We start from the raw sequence: 21458 nt of genomic DNA, 5'->3' as shown, positions 1-21458 counted from the left end.
CCGCCAAAGCAAAACACACAATGGACACAAACCTGATCTAAACACCCAGAATGAACTAACAAACAAGAAATGGTGAAAAAAGAAGACCGGTCATTTTGTTAAAATGGTCACCCTTGCATACTGTACTGGAGCTGTGAAATCAGCCTACCGATACATTGCACAAAAGGTAGCAAAAAGAAAACCACTGCCACCAGCCATTGAAGTTAGTTAGTGTAACAAAATGTTAGATTAGAAGTGGGAAATGGAGTTACTTTGTAACAACCCATCACTCCACATAAGGTGGTGTGTGCTGGACCCACAAAGGAAAACGTTAAGACAAAAGTTGCCGTACTATTCTTGGGAACTGTAGTTCAAACAAGAAAATGTATTTAAACATTTGTCCAAGGCACTCCTCAGTGGCACTGCACAAAGGCTGCTGTGTCACTATATAAAAAGCAGATACATATGGTCTTTTCCAGAATCCATTATAATATAAGGAACACAAAATCTTAGTTGGAGGGTAAAGGCATGAGTGGTTGGAAAAAAGGCCCACTCACTCAGGTGATTAACATCAAAAAGGTCCCAGATTCCAGCAAAGGGCTGGAGGGGTCCCTAAGGTCAAAGGGAATAACACAGAAACTGAAAATGTTCCCTAACATGAATCAAGCCTTGAATAGAATTAGTTGAAACCCAATTGTAAATAAAAGGGTGAAATCCACACTAGAGCAATACCTAGAGGAGGAATCATTGTTCTGGCTATTTCACACACTGGCCGCCCCAAGGTACAGTGACGTTCTGGTGGAGTTAATAGAGATTAGTTTGGTTAATAAGTAAGACAAAAATCCATCAAGAAGGTTTGGAGGAAGCATGCACATGCCTATGACAAAGAAGTCGCAGAAAGCAAAAGGGACTTGAGATGGGCATTCAAAACGATGAGAAGGGACTGAGAGTTAAATGATCTTGAGAAATGCATTTGATGAAAGAACTTAATGGGAAGCATCGCAATTGGGTGAAGTGTAAATGTGCCCGGTTGTTACAAAGAGACTCTGAGGCGATACTCCAGGCATTGAACAACACACACACATATTCTGGTGAGTGATGAACAACTTGGAATCTTCTCAAGCATCCATGCAGGTTAATGCTGTCTCAGAAGCAGATTGGTTTCCTATTTCCAAGGAGTTTTTGCCTTGCCAGACTCGCAGTCTGTGGTTTTGGAAACCACTGTGGACATTGGTTGAAGCTTCCATGTAGAAGCAGATAGGGTGGAAGAGGTAATTGCAAAGATCAGTGCTTAAAGGGCCTCTGGACTGAACCAACTGTCCAATGTATGTGTTAAGGGTAATCCCGCAGCATGGACTTCTATGCTCGCCATTCTGTTCAATCATGTGGAAAAAACCTATTTGGGTCCTAAGTCATGGCCACGACCTATGTGGTTCCAATTTATAAGGATGGCCTGCGCTCCAGTCCCGTGACCTATCGACCTGTCTTTGAGTCCTTGCTGTTGGAGCATTTGGAGAATTGTCAAAGAGGATTGGGGCTCATCATAAAATGGCAAACACAATTTAGGAAATCCTTGAGTACATCCCGTAGTAGGTTTATATTAAAATCAATCCTAAATCAAGTTCGCGAGGGGGAGTCCAGAGCTGTGTATGTGGTCACCATTGTCCTTTTAGCGGCTTTTGATGCAGTAGACCACAGTTTACTATGGTCCAAGCTGCAATCATGGGAGATTCCTGTGGGCATTAAGTCTTCTTAACCCTCCCCGCCCCCCTGTGGCCACCACTCCTACCTCTCTCTCTTACTCTCCACTGTTCTCTCCTGCCAAGGTTTCTAGACAAGTCAGATCTATCAAAGTCTCTGCAAAACAGGTTCTTCCTTGTTCTTCGAAAACCCCCACATGGACACCCTTGCTCCAGCCCTGGCTGACTTCTGCAACCACTCCTTTGCCACTGGAGCCTTACCTTCCCCCCCTGAAGCACACTCTTGTGTACCCTCTTAAGAAAATCTCAGCTGCCCCCTCCTGCCCAGCTAACTATCGCCCCATCTACATCACTCCTTTCCTGGGCATACTCCTGGAAAAACTGCCCATCTCCCAGCTCAATCTTCACACTGAATCTGTTGATTGTCTCCATGACCATCAGTCTGGCTTCAGTGCAGCCAGAAGCATGGAAACTACTCTCCTGAACATCCATGAAGACCTGCTCTCTAACCTTGATTCTAATCTCCCCTCTGTCCTCACGATCTCTCTTCTTCCTTTGACACGGTCAACCATGCCATCCTGCTCAATCGTCTCTGTGATAACCTTCTGAGTATCACCGATCATTCCCCTGGCCTGGCTGACCTCCTTCCTCTCTGATTGACCCTCCCAGGTCCAACGTGGGCCCTTCCTTTCATCTATCTCACTCTGTACCTGTGGTGTTCAACCAATACCCAGCACCTCTCGCCCACCGCCTTGCCGCTCTCTGCTCCAACTTTCAGTGCTATGTGAATGATACTCAGCTCGTTTTCAGGCTCCTCTCTGCCACCAATTCTCCTCTCATGTCTGACTATCTGTCTGCTATCCAGGAGTGGTGTCGCCAACAATCTCTGCTTTAATGCCAGCAAGACGGAGATTCTCCTCATCGGCACACCTGCAGCCTCCTTTCCTGTCACTCTCTGGCCGGCCTCCCTTGGCCCTCTTCCTGCTCCCACCTGTGAGGCTAAGAACCTCAGGGTCATCTTCAACTCCACCCTCATCTTTTCTCCTCACATCTCTGACGTCTCTAAGAAGTCAAACTACCAACTGCACCACCTCAGGGGTATTCTTCCTTTCCTCTCCTTCCCCCAGAAGCTCACTGTCTCTAGAGCTCTGGTTCTCTGTAGGCTGGACTACTACAACAAATCTGCCTGCTTCTACTCTCCGCCCTCTGCAACCCATCCAGAACAGGACGGCAAGACTTGTCCTTGGCATCAAGCCCAGGGATCCTATCTCTCCAGCACTGAAATCTCTGCATTTGCTCCCAGTGGCTGCAAGGAATATGTTCAAGACCCTCTGCCTTGTCCAGAAGGCCTTCGGGGGACTGGGTCCTTACTACCTCCAACTCTGTCTTCGTAAATACCTCCCTACTCGAGCTCTTCGCTCCTCCACCTCAACTCCCTCAGGGTCAGTCGCTTCTCCAAGCAACACGTTGGTGGTAGATCTTTCTTCGGCTGGGGCCTCCCTCTGGAACAGCCTCCCTGCCTCTCTGAAACTTGAGGAGAACCATCTCCGGTTCCCGAAGCACCTCAAGACCCTTCTCTTTGCTTCTGCCTTCTCTCTTCCTCTCCCCTGCTGATTTCCTGTCTGATTCTGCACTGGTCACCTGGCTACCCTCTGATTTCGGGCCCAGGTCCCTGCCCGCCCAATTGCACACCCGCACTGCCTCCCGGTATCCCTTACACTTGGGTCTGTATCTGTAACCCTACAGTCACCCTACCTGCACTTTTGACACCTGCTGTCTGCACTCACCCTTGCACCTTCCACCTGCTGGCTGCACTTCTTATTGTTTTGATCCCATGTAGAGCACTGACCCCTTCCCTTTCCACTGGCACTTTTCCCCTCTCCTGTCCCCTGAACTTGCGCAATCTCAGTGTCACTTGGCCTAGTAAGATTGTTGTATGTCCTCCCTCTGTTCCCCCTTCCTTGCCTCGTCGCGACTTCAAACACTTGTGTACAATCGCATTACAAATGCCATATCATATCATATATATATATATGTATATATATATATATCATCATGGGGCTGCATGAGGATGTAAACATCCGGGTAAGGTTAGACCAGAAAGGTTCCCTTTCGTGTTCACTGGCAGCATTCAGGGGTGTTGGGCAGGGATGCGTCTTGGCTCCCTGCCTATTTAATCTGTATTTGTTACATCAGCACTGACCTGACTGCAGCTGCATTAGCAACACCTAAGATGCAGGGGTTCCATACAGTATGGCTTGCCTACGAGGACAACTTCCTACTTTTTGATTGAATGCCCATAGGCCTTCAAAGCTTACTTAGAGCCTTCAATAACTTTGCGCAAACCCATTCCTTAATGATTAACGCCTTCAAAACAAAGATGTTATCCTGTGAGAAGAAGAGGAAAAAATCAGTGTTTAATAGGCAGCTGGGAACTGAAAGCTTGGAAAAAGTGAAGGACTTTATTTACTTAGGGTTTCCAGTTGCAGTAAAGGACAATTTATCCCAAATTAAGGATTATTTGTCTACCTGCACTTCCAATCTATACAATCAAATGAGTAGAGGAGATTAAAAAGATTGTACATTTTCACTGATCCCCGCGATAAAATTCAATGAGGATAAGGTTCAAACGAAACTACTCTACAGGATTGAACTTTATCCACCTTGGGTTTTGGATTGGCTTGCACAACTGGAGGGTTTCTTCTGGCGTCCTCTTCTCTGATGCCAGGCTCTATCCCATTTGTTGCATTAACATACAAATTTAGTTTGCAATCCTTGAAGTGCAGAACACAATGGAAGCTGCTTTCGTTCTTGTACAAAAATCTAGTACCTGTTGAAGATTCCCTCTTCATTGACTTGAAAAATTTGATGGAAGGTGAGGGTAACAAATTTGCCAAAGACCATGCCTTGTACTGCTCGATTCTCTTAGCTTGGAGGTGGAGAATCTGGTCCAAAATCCGGGGCGAGTGATATTGCTTTGATTGGGGCCTGCACCATGGAGGGCATGCATGGTTATGTCTCACTGCAGCATTTAAGGCAGGATTACATCACTAGAATGCAGAGATGTTGGCTCCTTATTTGGCGATTTACCCTGATAAATATATTAGGAGAGACATTTTTAGATTTAAAATTAACCTAATGCACACAAGAAATTCAAGTTAAATATGGTATAATATAGCCCCATCTAATCTTGTGTGGGTTTTGTGAAGAAGAGGACCAGACAGACACTTTTAAGGCATTTAATTTGATCATGCCCCGCAGTGAATGGCCTTCGTTTGCACTATTTTGAGCTATTTGGGGATGCTTTAAATTGGGATCATTGTGATGGGGCTTGGCAAACATGTCTTGCTGGACGTACCACTTCTCTAGTCCTGGCAGTAACAGGGTTTGTTAAATTACATTTTGAAGCACTTTAAATTGACTGTGTAAATATGCTCATTCCATTGTCAAAGCACTTTAAAATGGTCTGCTGAACTTCTCCCTGCATGATTAAGCATGCTTTGCAGGTTATATCACTTGCTTGGTTCTGGCAGTAACCGGGTCTGGGAAATTGTTTAACTAGGAAGCACCTTAAATTGATTTCTACACCAAAATAGCTTACTTTGGTATCAATAATGCATTTTTTGTACTTTTAATCTGGTTGTCAAATGTTTCATTTGATACATTGTAATGGAAATTTTACCATTGTAGTATTGCACTGAATTTAGTTATGAAATTACTGATTGATTAATGAATTGGAATCTTAAGGGGTTTGTCCTTCAATTTCAGAATTTTATGATGGTGTTCTTTGATGTATAATTGTATTTGATGTATTATTTATAACGGAAAATGTTTATTTTGTTTTCTTTACTTACATGTGTACTGTTAAAAGTTATAATTTATAACTAAATAACATTATATAAAAAAATACTCCAGTGAGTTTACCATTGTCGGGTAATTCCGGTATGCTCCTTAATTGACTGCTGGCCGCTAACAATACTTATGAATACCGAACTAAGCTAAAGAAGTCACATTGGCCTAATAAGAACATTGTAAAAAGATGTCAGAACCCGTCCACTCCAAGTCAGTTGAGCTCGTAGAGTAGTAAGTTCTTCTGACCAATGTAACCCTCTGGGTTATAGAACACGCAGAGGAGTCAATTAGCAGGAAGATGGAACACCAGAACGCAGGCCGGGGGCTATAGTGTGGAAACAAGGCACATAAGCAACTCACCATAAACTAAGTCAGTAGCCGAATCAAACTGGCAGTAAACAACTTACTGCTGTCCTATGGAAACGGGACCCAGAAGGACAATGTTTAAATCTGCTTAACAGTGTACCTGCTGGTAAAAGCAGTAAATATCAGAACCTCAATAATCTCATAAACAAAATGACAGAAAATAAGGAAAATATAGGCAAAGTCTTACCAAAGGAGGGAAATGGTAGTTATCAATCCCAGGAAGGTCCCAGATATTGATAGAGAGCAGAAGAGGCTAACCCGATGAAACGCGGATGCATAATGCTAAGGTGGTCCAGTCTCTAGTCCCAGGTGGGGACCACCGAGCCCGACGGCATGAGGACGCCTAAATCGGTTATATAGCACACTACCGGCGGTCTTTAGTCCGTGTGTGTAAACCTGTGGATAGACACACTACCAACAGGAAGGGGAACTGTAGCAGAGTCCAAACACTATAAGCCAATGAAGGAATGTTCCAAAAATCAATCCAAAAAGCAGGAATCTGTGTCGACAATGAGCGGCCAAAAGACTGAGACAGAAGCAGAATCCAAGCGAAAAAGCCGTTAAGCAGGCCTAGTCGGAGCGTTTCACAAAGCAAATGACTAACTATCCCAGGGGCAAGGCAGTCCGAAATCCATAGCAGAGGTCAGCAACGTAGAGGCAACAGGATAGAGGGGCAATCAAAGAGCAGGACCAGGTGAAAAACAAATCGGCTACGTAGGAATAAGAAAAAACAGAGCAAGAACAAGACACACTTCTGTGAACACAATCAGAAGCACTGAGTTGTGAAAACGGTGGCGCTTTATTGGAGGACGATGTCACCTGGCTAGGGAGAAGCGTGCTGTGTAATAGGAAGACGTCACGAGGAAGCCAGTTTCCATGGCAACCTCGAACACTCAAACAGCCGGGACCGCCTCATTAGAAACACCCGTGACTCAATGCCAATCCGTCTTGATGTTAGGAGCAGTTCAGAGGTATGATGCAGAGGAACGACCGTAATATTGTTCTTTGGCATTGATGACCTCCCCTGTGTTACGACCAACTGCACGTTTCCTGACAAAAGACTAGAAAAGAAAGGTCATCAACATTGCTATCAAAACCAACATTATTGCCAAGATTAAGAGGGCGGTAATACTGAAACAAACTAACAATAACTACCATTGCCAAAGTAAAGAGTGGGCAATACTTCAAAAGGCATACCATCCATTTTGGCTAAATAGCCTGAGAACATTATTGCAGATTATAGCCCAAACCACACCTGCAAACTCCACTGCAATCTAACAAATGCAAGATCCATGTCAAAACACTCAACAGAGATCTTTGACCTACTCAATGACAACGGCATTGACATCCTATACATAACAGAAACATGGCTGGACGACAACTACAAAATCACACTCCAAAGCTGCCTCCCAACCAACTTAAAATGCCTTCAAGTAAACAGAAAAAATAAAAAAGGAGGGGGCATCGCAATAGCATTCAAAGGACACTTGAAAATAAAAACAGACAAACCTCTCAACAGCATCAATGTGAAACCATGAAAATACACCTATCAGCAAACCCAAAAATCAACATCACATTCATCCTGGTGTACAGACCACCGACATACGATGCATCCTTTGTCGATAACTTCATAGAAGCCATCACAACATAGCCATCACGCACGAACATCTTATCATTCTGGGGGACTTCAACATCTGGTTTGAAGAAAGTCACACCAACTCCCAAAACTCACTGATTGGACAATTTACAACCATTAAACTACGACAGCTGGTCAAAGGGACAACACACTCGGCAGGACACACCCTCAACGCAATCTTCGCCAAGGAAAAATGTATCACCATGGCACCACCGATACAAATACTGTGGAGCGACCATCTCATCATCCCATTCGTAATCAGACTTCCAACTCAAGTCTGCACCCAACCTCCCCAAACTCTCAATCACCACAATAAGAAACTGGAAAAGCATCAAAGAAAGCAACCTATTCCAACAACTGGAGATGACCAAACCCTCAACTAAAGAACTAGAGCTGGCGGACCTAGACGGGAAAGCGGAAATACTACACAAATAGATTGCTGATACAATTGGTAAGATCGCCCCGGAAAAACCATTCAGCCCATCAAAAAAAAGAGCAATGGCAAAATGGTTCACCCCACTACTAAGTACCTTGAAAAAGGACAAGAAGAAGATGGAACTGGAATGGAGGAAAGAATACAACCCAGACAAAAAAATACTGTTCCAGAAACAAATCCGTCATACAAAAAGGAAATACAAAAGGCGAAGAGAAGGCAGATGCCACCAACACACAAAAAGAAATGTTCAACATCATTAAAGAAATGAGAAACCCACCAGACTGGGACAGCACCCCAATCCCCTAAGAGAAACTTTGCAACGACCTGGCAGACCACTTCAAGAACAAAATCAACTACATCAGACAAATCATACAAAACAAACCACCAACCACAACATTCAACCAACCGGACCTAATACAGAGCCCCAGCACAAACTCCAAAACTTTCCTCAAATATCAGCAGAGGCATTCGTCTTGTTGTAAAACACAGCAGGAAATCAGGATCACCGATGGATCCCTTCCCCCCTGACATCTACAAATCAATTCTTGCTCAATGAACGCCATCAGAATATTACAGAAACCTCCTAAATCTCTCACTAGCAACAGGAACTGTACCAAGACCCTTCAAATCAGTATGTATCAAACCGCATTTAAAAAACAGAATTGGCGACGTAGAAGACCTCCAAGTACTGGCTGATTTCAAACATTCCCTATCCAGCAAAACTCCTTGAAACCTATGTATACACATTTACCCAAGAACACGTAGAAAGACCACCTGCTAGACCAAGCACAAGTCGGTTTCAGCCCTGTAAGAGGAACAGAAACAGCACTACTATCCATCAGGGATGACCTGAAAAATAACGCTGACTCCATCACAACCTCGGCCCCGATTCTGCTCAATGTCTCTGCAGCCTTCGACACAGTTAGCCATGACACCCCAACCAAAAGACTAGGTGACATGGGCATAACGGACATGGCACTACTCTGGACTAAATCATTGCTAGCAGACAGAACAGAAACTGTATGGATAAAACCCTACAAATCCACCCCACAAATCCACCCCACAAGTTAACGACTGTGAGTACCACAAGAGTCCTCACTATCACCACTGTACTTAAACATCTACCAGACTCCAGTAATCGGAATCTTCAAAAAATACAACATTCCATGCTACAACTACGCAGATGACACTCAAATCATCTACAAAATCGAAGACGCTCAAGCCGATCACTCGACCCTAATCGAGTGTCTAAAAGAAGTCTTTAACTGGATATATGCCAACAACTTGAAAATCAACCCAGGAAAGACAAAAATCATGATCGTATCCAAAAACCAAGAGAACAACACCTACATTCTATTGCCAACGGAAATGGGAACCACACCAACACCATCTAAGGTAGTAAAAAATCTGTGTCCCGATGGACAACATCCTAAGTTTACAACCGCAAATAAATCAAGAAATGCTTCTTCCTCCTCCACACGACAAGAAGAATCCTACCTTTCCTCTCCTTCACCCACAAAACACTCACAATTGTCACCCTCATCATGTCCAGAAGCGACTATGCAAACAGCCTCTATCTCGGGATACCAGAATACCTCCTGAAGAAACTACAACGGATACAAAATCCAGCAGCCAGATTGCTCCTCAAACTATCCAGAAGAGACCACATCACTCCAGCCCTAAAAACACTGCACTGGCTCCCAGTCAAACATCGCATCACCTTCAAAACAATGTGCATAACACACAGGGCAATCAGCAGACAAGGAGTTTAATTTCTACAAAAGAAAATAACAATTTATAAGCCAACGAGACTCCTCAGATCAAGCAACGAAATCTGCCTGGAACAAAAACCCTACCTTAAGAAAAAAGCTTGGGGTGGCTCCTCCTTCTCCAACTTAGCCGCAAAAACCTGGAACAACATCCCGAAAGAAATAAGAAACACCAAAGACCACCTACAATTCTGAAAATTACTAAAAACCTGGCTCTGCAACACCACAGATCCAAACTGAAAAACCAAAACAACCAAACAGGAAATACAAATAAAAGGATGACTAAATTTAGGGTGACACTGACAATAACCAGAACCTACCAGAGAAACTCCTACCACAACAAGAGAGACGATGCGAAGTCGAATAGGACACAAGCGACACCCATAAGGACAGAAATCGGCATCCGTAGCCAACTCCAGCCAACAACCTCACCCGCCACACAATTGCTACCAGGTATCCTACCTGTATAGAGTTATGTGAATGTTACCACTTGCCACACTTTAACTAAGTTGTGGACATTGGCATGGAAATTGACCGTATGGAGTTGTAAAGGAAGGCAGGTGCCGCCCCTGGACGTAATTGCAAGGGCTGGCGTGTGCCACGTTTCGAAGTGGCTGGGAGCGATAGCCTGCATAAACAACTGAATAAGATGATTGAATGGAAAACACCCGCCACATTTGGATGGAGTAGTCTTGGCTAGTCAATGCCACGCACCGACTGGACTGGGAATTCTCTCTGGGCCAGATTTGAAGGGACGCACAAATGCCTGCCTGTCCTGCATACGGGTGTCGCATAGGTGGCTGAGGCCGAACTTGGGTAAGGTTATGAATGTGAGTGGATGCCATGTGTGAAAGGCACAGAGTATCGGACGGTCCAGATCAGGACACATAGGAGCAGAGATGCTCCCCACCCCACCTGGAGAGAATACGGAAATTCAGCACCTCACTTCCGGAAAGCAATGCCAATTAACCAATCCACTAACAATTTCACCCCTTTACATACACCTCTCAAACTCTAACCAAACACAACCACAAGCCTACAACACAACAATCCGCACACACTTCACTACACTGCAACAATAAAGCAAACCACACATAAACTTGCACAACAGCACACGACGACTCCAGACCGTAAAATACCCCAAGCCCAGCCAACTGACCCACCAGGCTGATGCCGCCAACAGTACATCACTGCTCTCTTGCACTTTTCCAGCTTATTCCCACTAACTCCCCCCCTTCCCTTTTTTTTCAGAGCCGCCAGAGCGCCAGGAGACCACTCGGGTGGTGATAGTGCGCTGTACAAGTATCCTTTAACATTAACAGAAAGATTGTGACCATTATTGCCCAAGTGAGGAAGAGGCAATAGTTGAACAAGACATCTACAAGCATTGACTAAGCCAAAGAGGGGCAATTGTGATAAAGAAACAGTGGCTGCAGTTATTTGATTTGGTAGTGGGAGAAGCCCTCCTGGTAGAAAGTATCAAGTATAAGAGGAGCATAACCTGCATTGCATGTTGCAAATACAACAGTGGAACAAACCGCAACAATGTGTATCATTTCTTCCCAGAAGAGGTTGCGATTTTCGATGTTGTTGAAAGTTGAAGACTTTTCCAAAAAGTCTGAAGTAAATCTTACCACAGAGTACTTGTAGTAGTGTTAGGAGCTTTTGAGCTAGCAGTGGAGTATACCAGGAACAGGACCTTTTAGTGGTTGTCCTGGCAGGTTAGTTGACCAGGAAGAAATCATTGAAGTACTACATTGTGGTTGAAAGTTGTGGCGAAGACATGGCAAGACCACAAACGTGTCCACTAAATTGTGGTGGAATCATCCTGTCAAAACACTGTTGGTGATACAGAAGAATTTTGAAAGACGTTTTGTTTCCTTAAGGAGAAGAAGTTGTGTTGAACTTTTGTCTATATGTGGAGAGATCAAGACTTTTGGAGTAAGAAAAAAGTTATGATCAAACCTTTATTTGAAAATGCTGCTTTGAATCTGGTCAACGGAATCCGACCCAAGTTACAAGGTTACACAGTTATTAGATTTGTGTTGAATTTATCTGTTATTTCTGTTAAATTTGAATTGTCATACATTACCTTTGAGTTTGATGTATGTATAAGTGTGAGGGACAGATTCCTTTATTAGAGTGTTTTCCTTTAGTTTATTTGATAGGCAGGGAAATCCTCTTTAGGTTAGGGATAGTGAGGCGTTTGTTAAACCCATATGAGTTAATAAAATGGCTACCTGTGAAACACTATTACCAAATTGTCCGCCTCACATTTCCCCTCATAGGATGCTGACTGGAACCAGACAGCCCCATCCCCCTAATCTGTCTCTCACTCACAAAGCTCACTTGCCCACAAAAGCAGCAGCTTTCCCGGGAAAATGGGATTTCAATATAAGGCATTTCCTGACCTAAGAAGGCCAATGATTAATGGGACCAAAGAACAAGTGAAAAATGTCATGCCGTGGCCATTTTAGGGTGCTAGCCACCTTTAGTAAGTAGCCATTTGCGGTAGATGCAAAAGTGCATGAGAAAAATATCACAAACTGTAAAAATCACACAGCTGCCACCAGCTTGTCTTGGGCACATTGTCAAAGTAACAAAAAGCCATTATATAATAAGTTTAAAGGATGCTAATTATTTCACTGTAAGGTGATGTGTGCAATAATAAAAATACAAGAATTCATAAAGCGAGGCAAAGTCCCTCAGTACTGAAAGTCTTGGGGACTAGTCATTTTCTCCTTCAGAATTATAGGCAAGGGGGATTAAAGCAGAAGGCTTTGCTGACCTCCAAAAATCAGGACCGGTTTCAAAAAAAGCCTAAAAGAATGAGGTTGCATAGTAATCTATGGAGGAAAGGAGCAAAAAGAAATATTTTGCTAACGCTAAGGTTGTAGGCAGTATTGCCTACATATGCTCATAGCAAAGTGATTTCTGAGTTCTTGTAGTAACATCAGCAGATGACAATCCCACATAGGGGATGTTGTGTGTTCAGAACACTTATTATCTGTATTAAAATCAGCTGCTTTGCGTCACATTACGGTGCAGCAGTAAAATGTTGGAGAAAAAAACATATTGCGTTCTACTCCATGTTCCTATCGGGTTGTAAAATGACCATGTGTTGAAGTCTAATCCCAATACATTTGTATGTGTTTTAGCTGGAGGTTTCTTTTAGACATGTTAGTCTGTGCTTTCCAACAGTATTTTCCCCGTGCTTAGGGCCCATTGAAAGAGCGAAAGAGGTTAAACGTGCATCTATTCTCTCTTGCTGTAGTTAATGGCTCCAACAAGGAACTGCCGCTCCACTTGAATGAACGCTGCATGGTATGTCCTCAATCTGTGGTTCCACGAAAGTGTACGAGTCTGCCTTGTGTGGTGATAGTCTTTCTGAAGAAGTGGATGCCCTGTTCTCAATAGTAAATTCAAATGCTGAATATGCATTTGTCCTTTGCTCTAAAGACTGTCACAATAAAAGTTTGTTCTACAAGCTTGCAGCACACTAGGGTTTAAGTAAACTGCCACTGGTAAAATGAATCTCCACACAGCAGGCGAGAACAGTAGGCTTGTTTGCACCCATATTTCTTCTCTGTGTGTTTGCCTAGGACATTGAAGTTATTTTTGGGACACAGAAACTATTCCCTCTCTAACAGAAAAGTTTGTTTGATCATCCTCACTTTAAGAAACTATTCTCCCACCAGCCATCCATGAAGCCCCTAAACAAGGAAAAATCCATAGCAGAGAGATTGCTGACAATCTGCTTGCAAAAGTCTTCCTTCGGGAGCCTAAACATGGGTCAATATCTCTGAATTGGGCTCTCCAGGTGAGCTCAAGCTACTAGCCAATCAGCTATTTTGTTACCATAAAAGAAAATTGTTAGTGGTCCCACATCCCCGACAAATTACCAAATTCTCCACTACCCACATACTACTCATTCACAGTCATAATGGGAAGTAAATAAGAGTTGCAGCATAACTAAATGTGTTAACCTTACAATTTTATCTGCAAATTTACAAGCATGCTTGTGTTGCTGACCGTAAGATTATAGTTGGGCTCTTCTTAAATTTATTTTTCTTCCTCAGCCGCCCTTTTACGTCTTCAAAATGGTCGACGAGCAGTCCTGCCAATATTCCAGGGAGAGGTACATTTCTTCATACCTATTCCATTTTTGTTGCATTTCTGGGTTAAAACCTGAAGGCCTGTGAATGTGTGAAAAAGACAATTTGTTTTTCTTACATCTCACTTTATCTTTACAACAATTTAGCTTGTGAACTCCTTGAGGATTTCTATCTCTAAAGATCTGGTTGAGTGTGATATTGATTGCTTTTTAATGCTTTGATTTATACTTGCATATTTTGCAATTTGGGAAAACAGCCCAACTTAATTTTTTTATTTTGTGAAAGTGTCAAAAATAAAATACATGATGCGAACATGCTAATACTTTACATCCGACACCGCCATTCCCCCACTGTGTTGGGTATAGTGGTACAATGTGCATGTAATGATGGAGGGGCTAACAATTTATATATTGAGGCTCAAGATTGGTGCAGTGCATTCCAAAGATGTCCTCGCCCAACCATTATATGTCTTGTGTGAGTCACCCTTCTGCTCTGTTTTGGCAGTTAACCAATGCAGGCAGTGATCTATGCAATAATATATTCTTAAGCAGATGCCAGATGGGTTATTGATTTTTTAAAATTATTTTTTATACAGTTTTATGCATGCTTTTTTATCGTCTTTCTTTAACCTGCCTCCTTTCTCCTTTCTCTGAGTACCTTGCATCTGCAGTCAGCACGGCCCATCGAGAGTATCTTTTAAAAAAGAAACTGGGGCTTCAGCACGGGTCCGATCAGTGTCTGAATGCCCCTCTGTTTTTTTCTCTGGTGTTTGCACACCGGGAAACCAGCAGTTTCTAGATGGTGCCCAGCAATTCACGAGGTGCGCCACGTTGCTCCTGCCTAGCCTGTGCATGAACTTCAACCTCCGGACTTGATTGCAGACATTGGTAGGGATGGCCTGCCTAGCATCGCTCGCCACCCTGGGCTCATCTGAACCTCCCCTGGTTCTACTGTCTTCTAACACTGCACTGGATTGGTAAGATCGCCAGTGCTCCCCTGGCAGGGGCGCTGGTATGTTTGGGGAATGGAGATGGTCCTTGGATCTACCCCGTCCAGTCCCAGGTATGGGCTCACCTAGCTCTGTATTGGGATTTTGTTCTCCATTCCCAATGTTTATCTGGTTGTTTAGGTTGCAGTGTTTATACTGTTCGGAATGGTTTTATGTATATGCCTCCGTTATTGCTGAAGGTGTGGCTGGTAGTGATGGTGCCCACCACCCGAGCGCATGCCGACCAGGTCTCCCGCCCCTTATGGATCAGATGACCTCACTCACACTTATAACACTTAATATTCAAGGCCTACGTCATCCCATTAAGAGATGGCAGAGGCTCAACTTTATGCGAAATGCCCAGGGGTTCATAATCTTTTTGCAAGAGACTCACCTCAATGCTGCCAAATCCGAGAACCTTGGTTTTGTTGGGTCAGAGTGGCGACGCACTCGGTCAGGGGACAAGAGGGGTTTCAATACACTCAGGTAGACGTGCAATGGCAAGAAGTTCTGGTACAGGTTCGCATTCAGCAACAGCTCATTACACTTCTCAACATTTATGCACCCACGACTGACATGCAGACATTTTTCACACACGTTTTCAGAGTGTGCACGCTACATGGGGGCTTTGACAGTGGTGGGGGAGCTCTGAAAGTTGCTTTGGATCCACTATGGGACCAGCAGGGCACAACCATGACTCCATGCACTACCCACCACCCCCTCCCGCAAACTGACCACCCTTAGCTCCCTTATTGGTGATCTTAGGCTCAAATATGCCCGTCGGCTCACACACCAACTGAAAAGGGATTATACCTTCTATTCCAACTGTCACGGTAGCTACTCGAGATGACTGATTGTTCCCTTCCAACGCCACGTACCTGATTCGCAAATGCGACATAGTTGCCTCAACCCCATCTTATCACGTGCCGGTTCTCCTGCGCATTGTACTACCAGATATTTTTGCAGAAGGTTGTCTCAGTGGCTGAATTTAAGAAACTTTGGATTCCCTGATTTTCTTGAGCACTTAGAGGGTGATGCTGAACTGTTCTGGCAGGCTAATCTGACCCGGAGTACGCTGCACTTGACAGCTGGCACGCTTTCAAGGCTTACATGTGAGGGCAGTGTATCTCAAGATGGTCACACAAACTGAAAACCTGGGGAGAGCCTGAGTGGCAACTAAGGGCCAACATAATTGGCCTCTGAGAAACAACATAAACGCACGCATGACCCTCAAACCTACGCGCACCTTCTCAAACTTCGGACAGAACTAAAGCAGATGTCCTACGGCCACGCTCCTAAATCATTCAAAAGCTGGTCACAAACCTACTTTAGGGAGGGATATAGACCCTTACACTTGATGGTGCTTGACCTGCGTAACAGGCAAGTAGCGCAAGTCATTGACTCAGTCCGGAATCGGGGTGCAACCCTACAGTTAGGCAAAGATCGCATGCAGTACCCTCTGGTACCACTACACACAACTATGACTACAGGTGTAAGCAAAATCAACCTTTGGTAGAAGTCTGTACCACAGAGTTTTTGGTAGCGAGCTGAGCAGCCAGACTTATCTCAAGAGGGAATTTGAGCTTGTAATGAAGGTACACAGAGGTCTCCATTTACAAGTATTGAAATAGACACTTACACTCAAGGTTTCTTGGTGCAACAATTATTAATTTATTACACGAGTCAGTTAGAAAACATTCACTAAAAGGAGGCAATCAATATCACACTAAAATATACTACAATACTTCGCGCTAACTGGTTCTGAAACATTTACACTACTTTGAAGGAGGAGCAAAATGGCATTCAGAGCAATTGAAGTAGGAGCAAAAAGGCATAAATTAATAAAACGAATAGTAGAGGTACTCTTAAACAGTGCAAATAGTTTGAGTTCACCAGAGGAGTTGGTCCAATGCCATAGATAGGCCAAAGTCAATGGGCTATTGTCTTGTATAGGTAAGAACGGTTCTGGTAGATAAATGGAAAAGTCTTTGCCACGGTTCTCTGAAGTAGTTCTCAGAAGAAAGCGTTATATGTCGGGTCACAAGCTGACTAGGCCTGCAAGTTGCCAAAGTTTTACACACTTTTGCAGTGAGAGGTAAGTTCTCTCAATTGGGTTTTCACAGTACCTTTATATTCAAGAAAAAGATGCAGCTGAAGACTTCTGCTCCTGGCAGTTCCTGCATATCTTGCTGCTCCTGAGCCACAGTCGTCGGGACAAGAGGGAGGACGTCGGGGGACTCCTGCACTGCACGGGGACTGGTCACAAACCTGGCAAATCTTCGATTCTGGTAGCTGTCTTCAAGCACACAACCTGGTGTCCTTCTCCCTGGCTATTAAGTTTCCTGCAGCACTCTGAGGAAAATACAACCAGCTCTGAGAATGGTATCCAGGTGGCTTACGAGTTGCTTGGTCCCACCAACTCAAAGGAAGAAGTCGTCCTTGAAGGGCTTCTCTGTCGAGATGAACTTGGTGATTTGGACCTGCAGCAGGGCTTCACCGGGCAAACCAACGGTGCAGGAGTTAAAGCAGCTGTCCTCTTCCAGCTTCGTTCCAGTGGTCGACTCTGCCTTCCAAGCCAAGAAACTTGCCTTTTAAACAGTTTTCCCCCATTCATTCCAGCCTAGCTGCCACTCACCCAGCAGGCTGGCTGGCTTTACCCGACAGTCAGCCAGCCAATCACGCCAGAGTGCATTTGGGTCTCCTAGGAGACTAAGCACAGGGAGTTTCGGGCACCTCCCTCACTTCCTGCCCACCCCAGACACTCGGATGCGGGAGGCGGTCTTCCGTCCTGAAGCCCGCCAAAGGCGTAGGAATGAAGGGACCAAACCGAGTTTGGCGCGCAGACACAAACTCTAGAAGGACCTTTCCAAAAATAAAATGGTGAAAAAAGAAGACCGGGACCCGTTTAAACAAAGGAGACTCAGACGCAATCTTCAAAAACATGGCTCCTGCGATTTAACACTACCGGTGTTCGCGTTCGGGAAAAATCATGGTAGTTCGTTGTAAAACCACTGCCACCAGCCATTTCGATAGGAAAGGGTAGGATTTGACTGCTACATGAGTTTCTAGACACAGGGGATACTAGGTAACCCCTCTAGCACTCTATTGTAAGATAAGGTGTGCTGGGTCTAGGAATTTAAAGACTAGTAAAGTCAATGTAACTTTACATTCTCTGGGAAACAGTAGTTTATCCCAGAGAAGGTATTTAAACCTTGGAATAGCCTAAAAAGGCCTCCCTGTGTTACTGCACTGAGGGTGCTGTGTAATACACATGAAAAGATGATGCTTATGGAGTTGTCTAAAACTCCATAATCAAAGAACACAAGAGTAAAACGCACATCAAAATACATGACAAAGTGGGAAAAAAGGCTCACCTCTCTCCGGGTAAAAAAATCAAGTCCTCAAAATCCAGCAAAGTTGCTGGGGGTCTCTAAGGTGAAGGGAATTTATGAGAATTCTCCCTAACACCTAATAACGGGTAAATGCAATTTCAATGGGATGTTATTGAGTTGAGCTAACTGCCAATTCTGTCATACTGGTAATTGCGCATAGAATTGCTTGGAGGGTACATGCATGGATATTCACTATAGACCTCAGCCCAAGGTCAAACCCTACAACTCTACTGGTTAGCAGTGATCCATGCGAACCTTAACTCCCACTTGTCATATCATGTATTGAATTAGTACCCAGTGGTATCAAGCACCGAGGTCTGCATGTATGCTAAGCACATTAATAAATGATACACAGACATAGCCTCTGGGCTCTCTCAAAATGTAATGTCAGATTGATACACATAATCAGCCGACACATGTTTCGACCTCTAAAAGGTCCTCCTCAGGGCTCTAAAGATCTTGCAACACAAAAAGGTTGGTAAGCCATTATTGTTTGTAACAGAAAATTAAATGCAGATACCCCATTGCATGTTCACCATATGATGGTCCAAACCATATAATTTACCGTAGTTAGTGTAATTAAGAAATCCCCACAGGGGAATTTATTAGAGCTAGAAGAAATTGTACCACCATCGCAGACTATCAAACAAAGTGTTCACATTTTGTAACTGCTCCGACAAAGAGGATACAATACAGAAGTGGACAACGTAAGGAAGAGAGGACTGAAAACAGAGAGCATGGATTTATTGAAGCCAAAAAGCAGAGAAGCAACAACCAACACGGGACTAAGAATGATCATCCAGTACTCCAGAGAGCGCTATCTTGTACACAAAATCTTTAAAAAGCACTTGCAAACTTTAGATGAGGACTTGTGTGAATATATCCAAGAGGGTCCTGAGTTTGTGTACACAAGAGCACCAACATTGAAAACAGTATTGAGTCCATTGTACATGAAAGCAGCAAATGTACCGAGAACGTGGATGAACAGAGATTTGAAGGGATTTTTTAAATGTGGGACTTGAAGTATGTGCTAGCTTGCTAAGGAAACTAACGGTTCACATTAATGTTGACAAACCATAAAACATTAGAGAATTCATAAACTGCAGATCCAAATTCGTCTCTGGATTAATTTGTTTATCCGGATGCATGTGCTTTGGAAGTAGCATATGCGAACTGTGAATGAGGATAAGGGAGCACCTCAGCAATAGATTCCCGTTCTCTGTGCATTGGCTAATTAAACATAAGATGGGAAATAATGATGACATTTGTTTTGTAGGGTTGAAACATATATCATGTGTACTAAGAGCCAGTGACAGAAAAAAGACACAAAACAAGCTGAAGCCAGAATGATCTGTCAATTTCAAATAATCCAACTGGGTCTCAACTCGGATCACAAGGGAAGTTTTTGTGATAACATCTGTAATTATGGCGGTGCAATGTCATTTACATTGGTCATTAAGATAGGATTGCACTGTTTCAGGCACAATGTGATAGGATATACATCATAGATATTCTGAAACTTGGAATGTTGTGGCAATAGTTACTTAGAAAGGTATATGGTTAGAAGTGCCAACACAATTACGCACCCCTACACTTATATAGTTTACGTTTTTATCATTTTTATTTATATTGATGGCTCTACATGGAACACACACACTACATACTGACTAGTTACCAACTTGGGATCAGGGATGGTTCCATCCCTCGCCAACCGTAGAACTCGGCAGGTACTGAGTGGAGATTTGGGTTTTAAAGGGCAATCGTATTAAACTTCTACCTATAAGGAAGCTGAGAGCAGGGGGTCTTGGGGAGACCCTTCTGTGCCATGAATTGGCAAATTACCTCGGGTCATATTTGAACAAATAGGATAAGATAATAAGGGAATCCTGGATTCCCTTTAAGTTGAATAGATTGGTTACTAATTTCGAGCCTAAGGCGGATGCCTTAGTAACTATGCATTTTACAGCCCAAACTAGCATAACGAGTGATATTTGAACTTAAAGAGAAATCCACTCCAATGTATAAGCAATTGTCGGTGTGTGAGATGATGAAACACTTGATTTGATTGGTTGTCATAGTGGTTATTTTGACCCATTTAGCCTTTGTCCTGTGTTTGGAATGAGTATTTTCTTTTTTTTTTCTTTCTTTTTTTTACATTTCTCACCTTTAACTTAAGCAATAAACAGCGGCAATAAGACACTGCCTTAAGCCGCCATCAACTAGTCTCATTATTTACTTATGCTAATAACTGACGTCACACATTCGTGCAACGTCAGTATGCCTCGAATAGACCTTCAACCAAAATGACGGTTGGAAACAAGTGTGCTTAACAAACACACTTATATTGTATGTACACCAGAGCAAATGTATAAATGGATTTCACGTAATTTTAAAGCCCTTTTAGCCCACAATTGAAATTTAAGCTAAAGTACTATCCCTTACAGGGGAATCTTGAACGAGCAATTCCAACAGGAGGATATTGCGATAGTAGAATATGCATCGGAGAGTCATTCAGACTGAGTGATCTTACACATTAAATCACAATGTATTGTAAAAACATTAACAGACGCAAAGGAAGAACTCCTATTCTTTGGCTTTGGGCTATCACTAATTGATGACAAAATAACAACTCTGGTGTCCCCCCCGACATGATCTCAATTTCCATACTGCCAACGATCAAAGGAGGAGAATACTGAGGGCTCAGCTGGAAAGAATTTCCAAGACCAACTTGTCCAGAGCAAAGACTGGACTTATCAAAAAGATCAACCTCCGATCCGTGCCGTCATGTAAGTCATCGTTAGCTACAGATTGATGACCAGGAGGACAAATTGCTCTTTGATATTCTGGAACACTCGAGGGTTTATGCATTTGTTCCATGAACCTTGTCAGATGATCGACAATAACTTTGTGATTTGTCTAAAAGAAACATGGCTGCGTGAACCACCAAGCGTGAACCACCAATCAGAGACGGATATTCTATTTATCTAAATGCTGCAGGGAAAAATCGCGCAGGACGTCCATTTTCAGGCCTACTGACAATGGTTAAGAACAACGGCAGATGGAAAGTGGTTAAGTCTGCAAACTCAAATATGTTTGTGCCAGCGACAACGTTACAATGCAAGGGTCATGAGGCAACGATAAACCGGCAGATTTTAATTGTAAATACTTATTGGAATCCGGCGATGATTTCTTCATGGAAGTTTATAAATTCAGTGACTACGGTCA

The 21458-nt window shown here is 43.5% G+C and overlaps 1 protein-coding gene across 36 annotated transcripts in view; it reads left to right on the top strand.

The window, feature by feature from the left end:
• Positions 1-21458, top strand: part of CLASP2 (cytoplasmic linker associated protein 2) — a 2478243-nt gene that overhangs the window by 1166856 nt on the left and 1289929 nt on the right. For all 36 annotated transcript variants that reach the window (XM_069613152.1, XM_069613157.1, XM_069613154.1 and 33 more), the window contains one exon: positions 13818-13876. In XM_069613152.1, coding sequence (XP_069469253.1) covers positions 13818-13876 — 59 coding nt within the window. The remainder of the gene's footprint in view (positions 1-13817; positions 13877-21458) is intronic.

The sequence above is a fragment of the Ambystoma mexicanum genome, chromosome 5p, assembly GCF_040938575.1.
Source record: "Ambystoma mexicanum isolate Mex_15411 chromosome 5p, UKY_AmexF1_1, whole genome shotgun sequence".
NCBI lineage: Eukaryota > Metazoa > Chordata > Amphibia > Caudata > Ambystomatidae > Ambystoma > Ambystoma mexicanum.
The sequence above is the reverse complement of the archived record's forward strand: the minus strand, read 5'-3'. Positions and strand labels throughout refer to the sequence as shown.